The sequence below is a fragment of the Apteryx rowi genome, unplaced genomic scaffold, assembly GCF_003343035.1.
Source record: "Apteryx rowi isolate R43461 unplaced genomic scaffold, aptRow1 scaffold_835, whole genome shotgun sequence".
NCBI classification, from domain to species: domain Eukaryota; kingdom Metazoa; phylum Chordata; class Aves; order Apterygiformes; family Apterygidae; genus Apteryx; species Apteryx rowi.
The window spans coordinates 175,432-190,123 of record NW_020451133.1 but is presented as its reverse complement, the minus strand read 5'-3'; the positions used below and the strand labels follow the sequence as shown (position 1 = coordinate 190,123).

At 57.2% G+C, this 14,692-nt stretch overlaps 1 protein-coding gene across 6 annotated transcripts; it reads left to right on the top strand.

The window, feature by feature from the left end:
- Nucleotides 1-149: 149 nt before the first annotated feature.
- Nucleotides 150-14,160, top strand: ZBTB17 (zinc finger and BTB domain containing 17). 6 transcript variants are annotated; one of them, XM_026089891.1, is made up of 18 exons: nt 151-613; nt 1,362-1,501; nt 2,973-3,444; nt 5,123-5,363; nt 8,369-8,575; nt 8,834-9,022; nt 9,188-9,364; nt 9,506-9,640; nt 10,107-10,345; nt 10,443-10,585; nt 11,193-11,493; nt 11,587-11,674; nt 12,070-12,186; nt 12,340-12,460; nt 12,754-12,884; nt 12,985-13,200; nt 13,476-13,565; nt 13,674-14,160. In XM_026089891.1, exons 5-18 carry the CDS (start codon nt 8,371-8,373, stop codon nt 13,946-13,948), a joined length of 2,427 nt encoding a protein of 808 aa, XP_025945676.1. In that variant the 5' UTR covers nt 151-613; nt 1,362-1,501; nt 2,973-3,444; nt 5,123-5,363; nt 8,369-8,370; the 3' UTR covers nt 13,949-14,160. The 6 variants fall into 6 exon arrangements, with proteins under 6 accessions (XP_025945681.1, XP_025945676.1, XP_025945677.1 ...); XM_026089892.1 differs by lacking the exon at nt 2,973-3,444 and having other exon boundaries at nt 151-559; XM_026089890.1 differs by lacking the exon at nt 2,973-3,444.
- Nucleotides 14,161-14,692: the final 532 nt, after the last annotated feature.

The following is a 14,692-nucleotide window of genomic DNA, read 5'->3' as shown; positions in this document are numbered from 1 at the left end:
GGGGGGGGAGGGGACCGCGCCCCGCCCCGCCCCAGGGGCAGGGGATCCCTCCTGGAAAAGTCCAATTTGGGGAGAAAACCCCCCGTGTGAGACACCCCGTTTTGGGGGGGGGCTGCTGGGGGCCCCCCCCATCCCCTTAGCCCCATTTCAGGGCATGTGTCACCCCCCAGGCCTTGTCATACCCCCTCTGTCCCCGTCCCCCCCCCGGTGGCACCAGGCCGAGCAGGGCAGGTGTGGCGCATTGGGGACAACCGGGGGGAAAAGGGGGCTGCTGGCCTGGGGGCCAACGCTGGCTGGGGGCAGCAGGGTCCCCCCTTCTAGGTGGCGGCCGGCTGCCGCGGGACACATCCATCCTGGAGACGCAGCAGTGCCAGCGGCCGGGTGAAGCCTGGCGGGGCGAAAACGTGCTTCCTGGCCACCTCGGCTTGGCCTGGCGTCTCTTGACGTTATAGGAGCTCTTCACCTGGCTGCCAAGGACATCACCGGCCAAAGAGCTGAGCAAACGTCCAAGCATCATGTGCCAACTTGAGAGAAAAGATATTCTCCTGCTCTGGCGTCTGTACGGTCCTTCCCAATGCAGCCCCGACCTGCGTCTGCTTTACACGCTCTCTGGGTCTGTTGCTTTTAGAGTGGGGGGGTGATGTGTGTGAAGCATTTCATGAGCGAGCGGTATTTATTTAATTGGGTTTGTATGTTGGAAACTTCCCGCCCTTGCTGAAACGTCTCCAGTTAGGGAGGGGAGCGGGTGGTAGCGCAAAGGTTGTTTTTTTGCAGGGAGAAAAACGGTGAAGTTGTTGTAGTTCGGTGCTGCGTAACAGAGATGCTGCAGAAACGGCTGGTTTTCTTGTGGCAGAATTCAAGAGCGAAGCATCTTCGAGTGTAGTTTCAGTGCTGGTGTAGCATGCAAGCAAGTCGTTTCTGTAACTTTGTAGAAGTCTCCCTGATGCTCTGYGTCAACCTTCGGTGCCATAAAGCCACGCTGTCCCTGTCAAAGGGAGGTTTGCGTTGCTTGGCTCTGCGCTCTGGAAGCTTACAAGATCAAAAGCCTTTTCCTGTGCTGCCAGTTGCCAGAAAGTTTCTGAAGATGTTTTGGATGAAGTTGTTCTTATTTATTTCCCTGCAAGAATTGCCAGGCATCTGCAGGGGCGGGAGCTTGGCTCCTCTGCAAATCCGGTTTTGGGTGCGACAMAGGTTTTGTCAAAAAGGTGACGCCATTTGTGGTGGCATGGGGTTGCCCCGAACGGACTTCGGGTGAAGGGAGCCCCGAATATATTTCTAAAACAGTAGCCTGAGGTGATGGAGATGTTCCAGTTTTGCACGCCGAGGAGTGGGAACTAAAATCTTTACCCTAATTTTGACAGATCCCCGTGCCTGGTAACCCTGACGCTTCTGTTCTCCTTTTGCTGCTTCCTGGCCTCAAAAGTACCGCTGTTTATGCAGCTGAGAGCCACGAACGCCTGCTGAAGGGCCCCGAGGGAGCGCTAGGACCTGTGGACAAGAGGTGACAGGGACTTTCAGGGGTTCCCACCACTTTACAGGGGTGGTTTGGCCATGCTGCTGGGTCCTGGCACAGCCCGGTGACGTCTCAGCAGCCCTGCCTGGCTTGCTGCCTCCTGCAGCCGAGGACTCGGATTACCTGCCGGCAGCCTCGTTGGCTCGGCCCTGCCGTAGCTCGCGCGATGCCGTCCTGGCTCGGGGACTGCGGTGCCGCAGATCAGTGCGCTCGGCGACTTCTCTTCCAGGGACGTATCAATATCCCTGAAAGCTAAAGAGAGGGAGAGAGTCTCCGAGGTGTCGCCTAGYGCTGGCAGGGGTCAGGAGCGTCCGTGCTCCTCTTTTTCTCTCTCTCCCCCGTTGTCTCTCCTTTAGTTCATTTTCACTAAGCTTCTTTCTGGCCTGTCACGGCTTCTGATTTTTCAGAAAACTGCTTTCACCCTGCAGCAGAACATGAGCTCGCCTGGCAGTTTCACTGCAGACCACAGACTTGAGAGTCCTTCTCTGTTTCATTCACCCTTCTGTACTGCGTCCAGGGACTTTTTTTAACATGGAAACAGTTGTTAAAAAGTCCTAGACATCGCAAGAGGCAGCTCAGTTTAAACTCCTCCTTGTTCAGTAATCCATAAGAATCCTGAAACACATGTTATGTTAGGATGCAGGGGTGGGATAGGTGGGATAATACTGAAACCGTGATAAYGCGATAATATACGTTAGCGGCGCGCCTGTACCTTGAATGCTCTGCGTCAGCTCTCCCATCTTAACTGAAAATATTGCAGAATCAGGCAGTGAGTTACTGGAAACAAGGGCAGGCTGCTCTTTGCAGAGCCTGAAAGGATTAGGGCTGATTTGTTCCCTGAGCTGACACAGGAAGGGAGATGACAGTAGGCAGAAAATAAATCACCTATTTCTTTTTATCTGCTCAGTGTAGGAGCGGACAGGTGGCTGGTGACAGCATTAAAAGGCATATTTAAACCACTATTTTTTTTTTTTTCAAATCACTGTAGGATTTTGTTTCTTTTTTTTAATAGAAATCATTTGATGAGAAGTAGCAGAGCTGATAGAGTGATAATGGCCTAAGGATAGAGCGAAGCAAGGTTTGTACAGGGAGGTTAATATCTTTAAGGGAACCGGCTGCTGCAGCCGGAAAAGCGAGGCAACTTAGAGACTCACAGTCCCTTTACTGGGTCCGTGAGTAAGAACAGTCTCACTGGTAACTTCCAGGCAGCGAAAAAATAACGTGAGAAGGATTTGAAACCTGCTGCTTAGAGGGATGAGCAGTCTCCTGTTGCTCAGGCAGATGTGCCGGCATCTTAAAGTCAGGGTATCCTTTTGMTCCCTTGGCCTTCCTGCTTTGGCTCATGTCCCCCCTGCCAAATTGACCCCCTCACCCCGAAAGCAAACGCAGCGCCCTTAGAGACCATTAGCTCGTGTGACAAGCTAGCCGGGACCCTAACTGCTGTATTTATTTCTGTAAGCACGTGCCGCAGATGTGGGTGTTCTAGTACCAAAGCTTTCCATCACCGTGATTGATCCGTTAATAAAAGACTTGACAGCCCTGTCAGCGAGAGATTGAAAGGGAAAACAGCACTGAAGCGCTGCTGACAAGGCGAGATTGGAAGGCGCCTGGTTCTGGGTTCTCCGCATCAGACCTTGGAGCCTGGCGACGGAGTTAACTTGCCTTTTAGTCCCGATAGCCCTGCGATGGGGCACTATAAAATGCCGAGGAGGACAGGAAAGCAGCAGGAAACTGCCACGGTTCTTGCCTGACGTTGGGAGAGCGAGTTTGCGTTTTGAGATGGAGCTTTTCATCGGATTTCTCCCGGCGTGGCTATGCAGAGTCTGATTTTTAACGCTGGGAAGGCGGAGGGCAAATTCCAAGAGCCATGACCTTCTCTTTTGCCGGCTCTGTTCTCAGGAGATCTCCGCTCCTCGCGGCGCGGCAGAGGGGTGAGACTGGGCACCGCTCCTATCTTATCTTTGTTTTTCGGACAAGGAGCTGAGCGAGGGGGGAGCTCAGACAGACGTCCTCAGATATTGCTGCTGCAGCACCGTTACCTGAAATAGCTGATAAAGATGATTTACGCTAATGTGAAATACTTTAGTTAGCAGTCCGGCGTGCCAGCAGTTCCCGTTCGATCAGGGAAGGACGTGGATCGCAGCACCGGAGCTGCAAACTGCCCCTGCCCGAGCAACGGGGGCATTTCAGATGTACCGTGTTTTTTGGCAGTCGTTACCTTTCCATTGCAAGCGGCATCAGAGTTTTGTCTGCTGGTTTTCGGGGGGCTTTTTGARGTTGTTCTCCAAACTGGTGCAGCTGTATAGGGTGATTGCTTTACAGAAAGGCCAGTCCTCCGGGGAAAACTTCCCTCCAACCTCTGATAGACAGTTTGGACCGAAGCAGAGCTGAGAGACCTGTGCTCTGCTTTCCCTTCTGCGTCCCGTAAGCGGGGGAGACGACTCATTTGACCTCCTCCTGCCTCTGTTTCCTCGCCTACAAATAAAAGGCTGCTTATCTTTCTCTCCTGATGCCTGAGGGTTATTAGGCCGCCTTGTTCAGTTCAGCAGGGCTCAGTCCTTTCCGATCCCGAGCTCCGGGTGTTTTAAGCCATGCTCTTCTGTGTGGTTGGGGTCAGAGCAAAGGCACTCTCCTCATCTGCTTGGGGGACATTGGACAGGGCCGATGCTAAGTTCTAGCTTAAAAGCGATACACAGGCCATCCCAGCCTTTGCCCGACRCGTTCCCGTACTCCGCTGAAGCTGTACAGAAGAAACTGCACAAAAGATGTAGTTTTTCTGGAGGTGGATTGTGGGGGGGGGGGTTGCATTTCGCCGGACTTTGTCTCGTGAGCTTCCTTTGCGAAGCTCAGGCACCTCACCAACACAAGTCCAATCCGAGCGATTAAAAATCATAATTCAGATGCAAAGTGCCTTCTACAAATTACCTAAAATAGCCTTTCAGTGCAGCAAACCATCCTGATTTCTCTGGTCCCACTGTGCAGCACTTTGCAAGCACGGAAGGCAGCGTTGTTTGTCCTAGTGGAAATATCCTTTTTTTTTTTTCCTCCTGGTGGCACAGAGTCCCCCTTGCAAACCGTACAGGGTTGTATAGCATCCGGGGGCTTGATACAAATATTGCTTTTTCTGGTTCTCAAGGGATGTAGTTTGGGGTGAAAATGTTAGGAGTCACCCCCAGGAACAGGCCGTAGCGGTTTTGAGTACTCGGGAGGCAACGAGCTCCCTGCGGAGGAGCAGTTATTCCCTAACCAGCAGCTTTCTGTGCACGTGCATAACTTTCAGCGCACGTGTACGTTGTTGCATCAGAAACCTCGGGAGATCCCTGGAAGAAAGCAGCAGTTTGGGATCTGCCTTGCTTTAGCGGTTGGCAGGGAGGAAATCCAGGGGTTCGGGAAGTCAACGTGCAGCTGTGGAAACATTGCTGAAGTGCAAAAAAGTGTCGGTGGAACAACGCAACAAAAAATGAAGGGCCTTTCCCAGCCCGCCAAGTCCTTAGTCCAAGGGTGTTTGAGGTGGGATGCCTTGAGGGATGGGAGGAAACTAACCCTGCGGTGGATCCGTGTGGGTTTTCTTGATTTTTAAAAAGGGGATCTCGTGTTTTCTAACCTCAGCCCTGTGATGTCACTGCTACCGGTGGAAATTTCCAGCCTTTGTAACGAGAGCACCAGACCGACGGGGATTGGCAGAAAATTTTGGCTCTCTAGTAACACAAGGCCGAAGTGCGCAAAGCTAATTATTCACAACCTCGAGACAGAAACGAGAAACGATGGCGTTTGCTGGGCGCTGAAGAAGTCACAAGGCGAGCTCTGCCCCTTCCGGACCTGCACGTTCAACCTTGCGCAAGAAAAAGCGGTTAGTTTTTTTTTTTTTCTTCTTCTTCTTCTTCTTTTTTAAAGTTTAAACAGCTTCAGCTGCAAAGAGAGATTTGGAAAAACATGGCAGAGATGGTCCCAGACGTGACTCGTGGCGCTCAGGAAAGCACAGGGGTCACGTGCGCCCAGTGTCTCCATCTTTTGTATTTGTCAGCGCTCTATCTTGAATAGACTAGAAGAGCCTATTGCCAGATTTCCAGGAGAGGCTGTTGTGAAATATCCCGTCTCTCCGATAGCATCCGAAACGTCCTGGGCTGCCCTGCATCTCCTGAACAAGCTTTAGCGACCAGGACCGAAGGCGCTGAGTCCCTGGATGAATTCTGCACCGCGTGAGCCTCCGTTTGCYGAGCTGCGAGGCTCTGCCCAGGCCACCAAGGTCTTGCTCGTGTTTGTGGTGTTGCCATGAGGTTATTTCTCAGCGTTTCGGGGATCAGGAGCTTCCAGCTCGGTAGTGAGGCTTTCCTGGTGGGTTTGAAATAGGATCTCTGATAAAGACAGAAAAYGGTGAGATGCTGTAGAGCCAGTCAAGCTCGTGCGACACACGCTCTCATCTCGGGACTCATCGGGTGCTGTGCAGCACCCTGCTTTCATCCACTTGCGGCAGCTCATCACAGCTGCTTTTGTGCAGTGGTTTTGCCTCGGTTCAGAGGAAAGCTGGCTCACATCGGTGGCATTTCTGCGTTTTTCCTAGCCGTTAGCTTTCAGTCTCTAGCCGAGACCTCGGTGCAGGTTTCCGTTGAGCTCTGGGTTAACCACCTAACGCCCGATCCCAGCAAKGACTTGGGAAGCTGCTCCTTCAGCCCCTTTGGCCGGAGGAAGAGCGCTTTTGCCGAGAGCCTTGCTACAACCCTTTGCAGACAGGAGGAGGCTCCCTCTGCCTGTGCCCCGAGCCGGCCAGGCCGGCGCTCGCGAGCCCCGCGGTTGTGCGAGCTCCGTCCTGTGCTCCGGCAGAGCCGAAGCGAAACGAGCTGCCCGGAAAAGACCACCTGGGCGATCCGGCCTGCCCCGTCTCGAGCTGAGTACATGATCCTCCGGGGCTCTGCTAGGGACGTCGGAGTGACATCAAAAACGGAGGGTACCTGTCGGCTGACATCCCTGCGCGATGCCTCCACGCGTGGCTGCTGTCAGGGCTTGTTCAGCGACGGACGTCGCGTGGCTGTCGTCGACAAGGGCGTCAGTCGAAAATCCTGCCTTCCCGGCCCTTTTGCGCAAAAGTAGGGCCCTTTTGCTGCCGCGTTGGCTTTTTCTCGCGCCTGTGGCTCTTCCTTCTGCCTCCTCCTCGTCTGCGGCCGTAAAGCCGGTGTTTATTCCCAGTTCAATTAGCCGAGCGAGCTTGCGCTCTCGAGTGGCAAATGAGCCCCGCGCATGGATGCCTTCTGGAGCGCAGGTGTCTCTTGCCTGCAAATGTCCCTCCCTGGGGAGAGAAAGTCGGAGTGTGAGTCACAGACTGTCTTTTCAAGGGCTCAGCTTAGCCTTTTAAGGTTTCAAGCTCGATAAAAGATGGAAATCGTAAGGATTCGGGCATCAGACACACGGGAATACCTGCCATGAGCCTGTCCTGAAGTTTCTGCATCCTTCGGCTGCTCTTACACCGAAGGAGCCTCCTCTCTTCACCTCCCGCAGTGGTTTAAAGGCAGGTGCCTCGGATGTATCGCAAAACTGGCTGCTCCATCGCCCACCTTGGGCCCGTCAGGGCGCGAAGTGGCTTCTCGGGGAGAGAAGACCTCTGCTTTTGACTGGGGGAAGGAGGTTTTTCATCTGGGGCATCAGATCCGCTTTCTCGTGAGATTCTCGACATTTGAAGATCGAACCCAGGGAGAAAACTGAACACGCGGCAGGAGATCAGGCCTCTCTCTCCCGACCGCTCCCCTCGGCCTTTGCAGCCAAGGATCCGATTTAAAAATGGGGTTTTGCAGCGTCTGTGGGAGGCTCCTGGGACCGGGCTTGCGGCAGCACTCGCCCAAGTCCAGCCGTGCTTTGAGCAGGGAAAACTCCCTGCACAGGCAAAGCACTCTGGGGTGGGGGGAGGAAAAAATCAATCCCTTGGTATCATGACGTGAGCGCCTAAAATTAGCAGGAGCCTGACAAATTTGATGAATGTTTTCCAAACGGTCTCTCCAGCCCCGCYGCTCCCCAGCCATCGGCGCGAGTAATGGCATCGGCCGCTCGCCGAAGCAGCAGAGGAGGCGATTGCATTAACGTTTGCAGAGCAGACCGCTCCGGAGGCGCGAGGCCCTCGGGAGCCGCCGGGAGGCTTTCCTCCGCAAAGCCGGGGTCGGCTGAAGCACTTTAAAAGCGTTTCGAAGGCTATTAAGGCAGCAAAAAACCAAACTGATGGTTCCCATCGACTCTCCAGCCCTGCGCCRGTGCTGCTGCTGTAACAGGAGAGGTTTGCGGGGCTGTATTTAGTTGGGGAGGCAAGCGGAGATAGGTGGTTAGCAAGTGCTGGAGGAGCTGCAGTCCGCTTTTTGGGATGTGCTTTTTAATGGAGAGGGCGATGGGACCTCAGGGATATCCAAGAGCGCCCAAATCTTTGAGTGGCCTTGGACCGCGACTGCTCGGCTTCCCGYGGCTCTGTGCTCCGGGTTGAGTGTTGCTCGTTGGGCACAGGACAGGGATTGCTGTGGCCTGTGGGCTAAAGCGAAGCATTGCCGGACTGTTTGGCCTTTAGCCGCTCAATCGGAGCGGCAGGGAACAGCCTGGCGTTTTAACGTGGTTCCCTTAATCCGCCTTTAAAATCCCTTTGGGGCTCTCAAGCATCCTCCCTTCATTTACAGGCCTCGACCAAAGAAACTTGATGTCTCTGGAAAGAGAATAAGACAAAATAACGGAGTAGCTGTTATGCCAAGCCAGATCTGGCGGCTCCCTTGATACATCCGACCTTCGGGCGTCTTCTGTTTTTTGGTGCCTCCGTCTAGAGGTGCTGAAGCAGCCCCGATGTTACACCCCGACGTTACGCTCACCGGTTTTCTTTTCTCCCCACAGCCATGGATTTCCCCCAGCACAGCAAGCAAGTCCTGGAGCAGCTGAACCAGCAGCGGCAGCTGGGTTTGCTGTGCGACTGCACCTTCGTGGTGGACGGCATCGACTTCAAGGCCCACAAAGCCGTGCTGGCGGCCTGCAGCGAGTATTTCAGGATGCTCTTCGTCGACCAGAAGGATGTGGTGCACCTCGATATCAGCAACGCGGCAGGTAGGCAGAGGAGCAGCTGTGGCAGAGCTTGAACTCTCCTATTTCATTACCGGATTGTCCGACGTCCCTCCGCTGTGCCGGATTGAGCCGGCATCAGCTGCGTAAGCAAAAAGTCAYGGTTTGGTGCCGTGCAGAGAGAAGAGCTGGGGGAGGCCTGTTATTTAGTGTGCACTGAGCTTCTGAAAATCGCCCAGCCGCGTCGGTGGTACGGCCGAGGGCTTCTCTCTGATTGCTCGGTGCGTGTGGTGTCCCTTGCAGGCCTGGGCCAGGTCCTGGAGTTCATGTACACAGCCAAGCTGAGCCTGAACCCGGACAACGTGGAAGATGTGCTCGCCGTGGCCGGCTTCCTCCAGATGCAGGAAATAGTCAGCGCTTGCAACGCGCTGAAGTCTCTCGCGGTGCCGGCGGAAAGCGCCGGGCAGAGCCAGGAGGCCCCTGCGGAGATCGGTACGTAGCCTTCGCGCGGCCACGTGTCCGCATCGGCCTGGAGGATCCCGTTCTCCTCGTCCAACAGGCCACGGGAAAAGCTCATGGCTCAAAATGGCCCTGTTAGGCGGCACGTCTGGGCAGCGAAAGGTGGAGTGGTTTGCTGCTATGCCTCTTCCCTTGCAGGCACAGAGAAGGTAGCTGCTGCAGGCAAAACGGCAGCGGCGGAAGGACYGGGTGACTGTGACAAAGCAAAGCAAGTCCCTCCCGAGCAGGAGGGGAAGGAAGAGACACTCGCGGCCACAAAAGCCCAGCCTGAGGAGCAGACAGAGCAACTGGAGAGCAAAGAGATTGCTGCAGGAGGTCAGCAAGCACTTGATGACACACACAAATCCCGCCGTCGTCCCCCCGTGCACCCTGTCCCGCTCGCTGGCTCCGTGCGTGGAGCCACGTGTCTGCGGTGTTTTCTCCCTGAGCATGCCCAAGACGCTCTGTTGTTCATAGGTGTAGATGTTGCCATCCGAGAGGACCCACCTGCCGAATTTCCCAGCCACCAGCCGCCAGCAGAGAGCGTCAGCAGCAGCCCGGCAGCGAAGGGCAGCGTTCCTCAGGGCACCGAGCAAGGCGCGGAGGCGGGAGGTGCGTTCGTGCAGGACCGCGCTGGTGGGGACTCTGCTGCCTTTCCGTCTGCTTGCTGGGAGGGGGACAGGGCTGCAGCAAAGCTGGGCAATGGATGAGCACTTAATTTTTATTAGTGGGGGTTTTGCTGTGACAACAAAGCCTCCAGGGAGTCGGGGAGCCCATGGGAGCAGTTTTCCATGGGGCAGAGCTAGGAGAGATGGGCAAACGCTGCTCCGTCCATGCAAGAGCTCCAGGCTCTGGACTGGAGGGCTAATAAAGTGCTGCAAAACCGAACTGACCCTGAGCAGAGGTCTTGGCATGTTCATGACACCTGTATCCTATGATGCCGGTATCCAGAATACCATAGAGCAGGTATAATCCTCATCACCTAAAACCTGGGCTTAGAATTAGGAAATACAGATGGGTTTTGTGTCTCTGATGCTGCCTCTGATTTTTAGCATCCCCCTTTTCTAAATGTCTGCAGAAATGGAGTTGGAAGGGAAGGAGGAAGACGGGGAGACGACAGCGGAGGAAGAGGAGGAAGCTAAAATCCCCGAGGAAGAGCAGCCCAGGTTAGAAAACGGCGAAAATGCTGAGGATAATGAATCGGGGAGCACAGACTCTGGGCAGGAGAATTCGGGCGAAACCCGGCTGCTGCGTTCGGGTACTTACAGCGACCGGACCGAGTCGAAAGCCTATGGCTCCGTCACGCACAAGTGCGAGGTGAGGCCGGCCGCGGCTTCGAGCAGGGCCTCCGGCACCGGGGGCGGCATGAGGCGTTCCTGGATGCGTTTGTGCATGTGTCTCTCTCCGTCTGTAGGACTGTGGGAAGGAATTCACGCACACCGGGAACTTTAAGCGACACATCCGCATTCACACTGGAGAGAAGCCTTTTTCTTGCAGGGAGTGTAACAAAGCCTTCTCTGACCCGGCTGCATGCAAAGCCCACGAAAAGACGCACAGGTATGGCACGCTGGGGACGAAAAGGCACAGCCGGGCTGAGCTGGATTGACAAGGGTTTGTGACAATGACAGTAGCTGCCTGAGGGCTTAATGGYTTGAGCAAGAGGTCAGTAAATGGGTGAACTTCTCTGTGCCTCTTGGATTGATCTGTGTGGATTAGCAAGAAGCTCTTCTCCAGGTATAGTGAGCTCTGCTCTAGGGTTAGGCCTTAGAGACCTGGAGCGACTAATTTGGATAGCCCCAGMCACAGAAAGACTCCATCGGGGTCTAAAAAATTTGTGGCCTTTGCTGCAAAAGATCAAACGCTTGCAAAATACATCATATGTGCCAAAGTGGAGGGAGCCTGCGAGATGATGGCACTGTTCATAGTCTTTCTGTTTTCATGTTCATCTCTGTCCTTTTCTTTTATGTTGTGGCACTTCAAGACATCCCGTGGGGTCCAAAAAGGTCTGCCTGGGGCCAGTGGTAGAGCTGGAATTGGGGTGGTGCGAGGTCGGTGGCAGGGAGGAGAGCTTGGCCTGCTGGTTCCCACGCAGACCCCGCGGACCCTCACGGAGGAGCGTCCCCGCCGTGTTCCCCCTCGCTTGACCGCCCTGTCTCGCCCGCAGCCCGCTGAAGCCCTACGGCTGCGAGGAGTGCGGGAAGAGCTACCGCCTCATCAGCCTGCTGAACCTCCACAAGAAGCGGCACACGGGGGAGGCCAAGTACCGCTGCGACGATTGCGGCAAGCTCTTCACCACCTCCGGCAACCTCAAGCGGCACCAGCTGGTGCACAGCGGCGAGAAGCCGTACCAGTGCGACTACTGTGGGCGCTCCTTCTCTGACCCCACCTCCAAAATGCGTCACCTGGAGACCCACGACACCGACAAGGAGCACAAGTGTCCCCACTGCGACAAGAAATTCAACCAGGTGAGGCGGGAGGCGCAGAGCGCCGCATCGACGGCGGTTTGCTGCGCCCCGGGTGAGGCGGGGAGCTCTCGGCATCCCTGTGTTTGCCTCCAGGTGGGGAACTTAAAGGCGCACTTGAAGATTCACATCGCCGACGGGCCCCTGAAGTGTCGGGAGTGCGGCAAGCAGTTCACCACTTCAGGTAGCACGGGGTTGGTAGGTGGTTAGGTCTGAGCGCTGGAGRTGCGGCTGTCCCCGGCGGATCCAGGCTGCCCCACGCGCGGCGGGGAGCGCGCCTTGTTTGGAGCAGGAGGAAGGATTTAGGCCACGACAGGGGAGGGCATAAACCTTTAGCCAAGCCTGGGCACGGCAAGCGCGGCGCTAACGTCTTCCCGCTTCACCGGATCCCAAGGGCTGCGGCATGGCCCAGCGCGGGAAGCCGTAGCTAGAGACGGGGTTTGCAGCGGGTGCCGCCGGGTGCTTGGCGCGCCGCCCTCCCTCCCGAGCAGGTTTTGGGAGGGAGGCTCGGCCCCCGGCGGGGACGTGGCAGAGGGGCCGGCGCCGGCGGGCGCCTCGCTGAGATGTGGCTGCTCGCAGGCAACCTGAAGCGGCACCTGCGGATCCACAGCGGGGAGAAGCCTTACGTGTGCGTCCACTGCCAGAGGCAGTTCGCCGACCCCGGGGCGCTGCAGCGTCACGTCCGCATCCACACGGGTAAGGACGCGGGCCTGGCTGCCGTGGCTGTCTGGTGGCATTGGGCAGGAGGCGGTTGGGGGGGCGCGAGGGGCTCTCGGGGAGTCCCGTGCTCCCTGCTCCTGGGGAGGGTCGGATGCTCGCCCGGCTGAGCTGCTCCCGCTGTTTTCCCAGGAGAGAAGCCGTGCCAGTGCCTGATCTGTGGGAAGGCCTTCACCCAGGCGAGCTCCCTCATTGCCCACGTGCGCCAGCACACGGGCGAGAAGCCRTACGTGTGCGAGCGCTGCGGCAAGAGGTGAGCGTCCCAACCGCAGCGTCCCCCAGCCCCGGGGGATCGCCACCRCCCCCCTGCGCTGTGTGACGCGGCCCGGGGCAGCAGCCACCCCAGAGAGGGTGGACAGAGGCGCTGGGGTGCCGTCGGGCGCAGGAGCAGCTCCTCCGCTGTGTCCCACGGGGGTTTTTATCCCCGCTGGGCACAGGAACGTCCCTTTTCTGGCACGGGGAGGCGAGGGTTGCCCCGCGTGGTGTTACCCCGGCGCGGGTCACTGCGTTTTTCCCCACCGCCTCCCCGTCTTGTGGCCCCCCCAGGTTCGTGCAGTCGAGCCAGCTGGCCAACCACATCCGCCACCACGACAACATCCGGCCCCACAAGTGCACCGTCTGCAACAAGGCCTTCGTCAACGTGGGCGACCTCTCCAAGCACATCATCATCCACACCGGTGGGTCCTCCTCCCCGCTGCGGTGGAAGGGGATGAAGCCRGGACGGGCCCCAGCTGCCCCCCATCCCGTTGCCTCTCCTAACCGCCCTCTTTCCCCCAGGGGAGAAGCCGTTCTTGTGCGACAAGTGCGGCCGCGGCTTCAACCGCGTGGACAACCTGCGCTCCCACGTGAAGACGGTGCAYCAGGGCAAGGCGGGCATCAAGATCCTGGAGCCGGAGGAAGGTGACGAGGTCAACATCGTCACCGTGGCCTCGGACGACATGGTGACGCTGGCCACCGAGGCGCTGGCTGCTACTGCYGTCACGCAGCTCACAGGTGAGCACCATTGCCCTGCTCCTGCTGGGAGCCATCCCAAAATACAGCCTGGAGGCCCGGTGAGCCCTGTCTGGGGCTGCAGGACCCTTTTCCTTGGCCCATTCCCTGGCTCGAGGCTGGAGCCCACTCCAAAAGCATGACAGGCGAGATCCTGTCCTGCCATGTGTCCCGGTCTCATCTCGAACCCCTGCAGGGCTCTCCCCTGTGGCCCCCCCATGCATCACCACCGCTGGGGCGCCTCCCCATCACCTCTCCCTCCTCTCTCCACCCTGCAGTGGTCCCCGTGGCGGCCGCGGTGACGGCGGATGAGACCGAAGCACTTAAAGCAGAGATAACCAAGGCGGTGAAGCAGGTGCAAGAAGCAGGTGAGAAGGGGCTGGGCTCTGCTCCATGGGGTGCYGGAGCTGCCGGCTGATCTGGAGCCCTCTGCGAGGCGGGAAAACAGGTCCCRTGGCATCTCCTCTCCCTTGCAGACCCCAACACGCAGATCCTCTACGCCTGCGACTCGTGCGGGGAGAAATTCCTGGACGCCAACAGCCTGGCCCAGCACGTCCGCATCCACACGGCCCAGGCCCTCGTCATGTTCCAGGCCGACACGGACTTTTACCAGCAATATGGCGCTGCCACCACCTGGCAAGCAGAGCAGGTGATCCAGTCGGGAGAGCTGCTCTTCCGGGCCCGCGACGGTGCGGCCGAGGTGCCAGCGCCGCTGGCCGAGGCGCCGCCGGCTGAGGCGCCCGCCGAGTGACCTGCGGGTCCCCCCTCTGCCCCCTCTGCCGGCTGGGGAGCTGCCTGGCCCTCCCTCTGCTTTGCCACCCGGTTTATTTAAAGACAGCTCCTTGGAATGATGTAAAAAGTGTATTTCTGTAATGAGAGAGAGAAGACTAAAATCCGCTCTAAAGTTGTGTAATATCTAGATGAAATAAATTGCATTATTTTCTAAAGCTTATTTAAAACCTACCGCTGCCCTGCTGCCATCTCTGTTGCTCAGCAGCTCCCTGCGACAACCCGAGGGAGCCGGCGTGTCCCGTCCTGCTGGGTGCTGGTTTGCATCTTCCACCACTTGGATCCATGGGATGCTCCAGTCTGTCCGTGGATCCGCCTGGGTGCAGGGAGGAGTGTGTGAATGGGCCCTTCTCTTGCCCTTTAAGCTCAAATTTGGGGCAAATTGCCAGAGGATTTGCTGCAGGACCCCGGCAGCTGGTTTCTGGCCAGGTGAACAGGCTGAGCCCCTCGGCGTGCTGGGTAGAGCTGGGGGGGGGGCCCTGGCCAGGCCGGGTCCCCCCACGGCCCCCTGCACCCTGCAAGGTGCCTGGCACCTGTCTGGGTCCTTGCTGCACCCCACAGGGTGGGTAGGGAGAGGATGGGAGGACTTGGAAATAAGTGGGCACCACAGCCAGACACAGATGGACGTGTGGACAGATAGGCGGACAGCTGGACATGCAGCTGAGCACACAGAGTTGGATGTACAGCTGGACACAGGCAGTTGGGT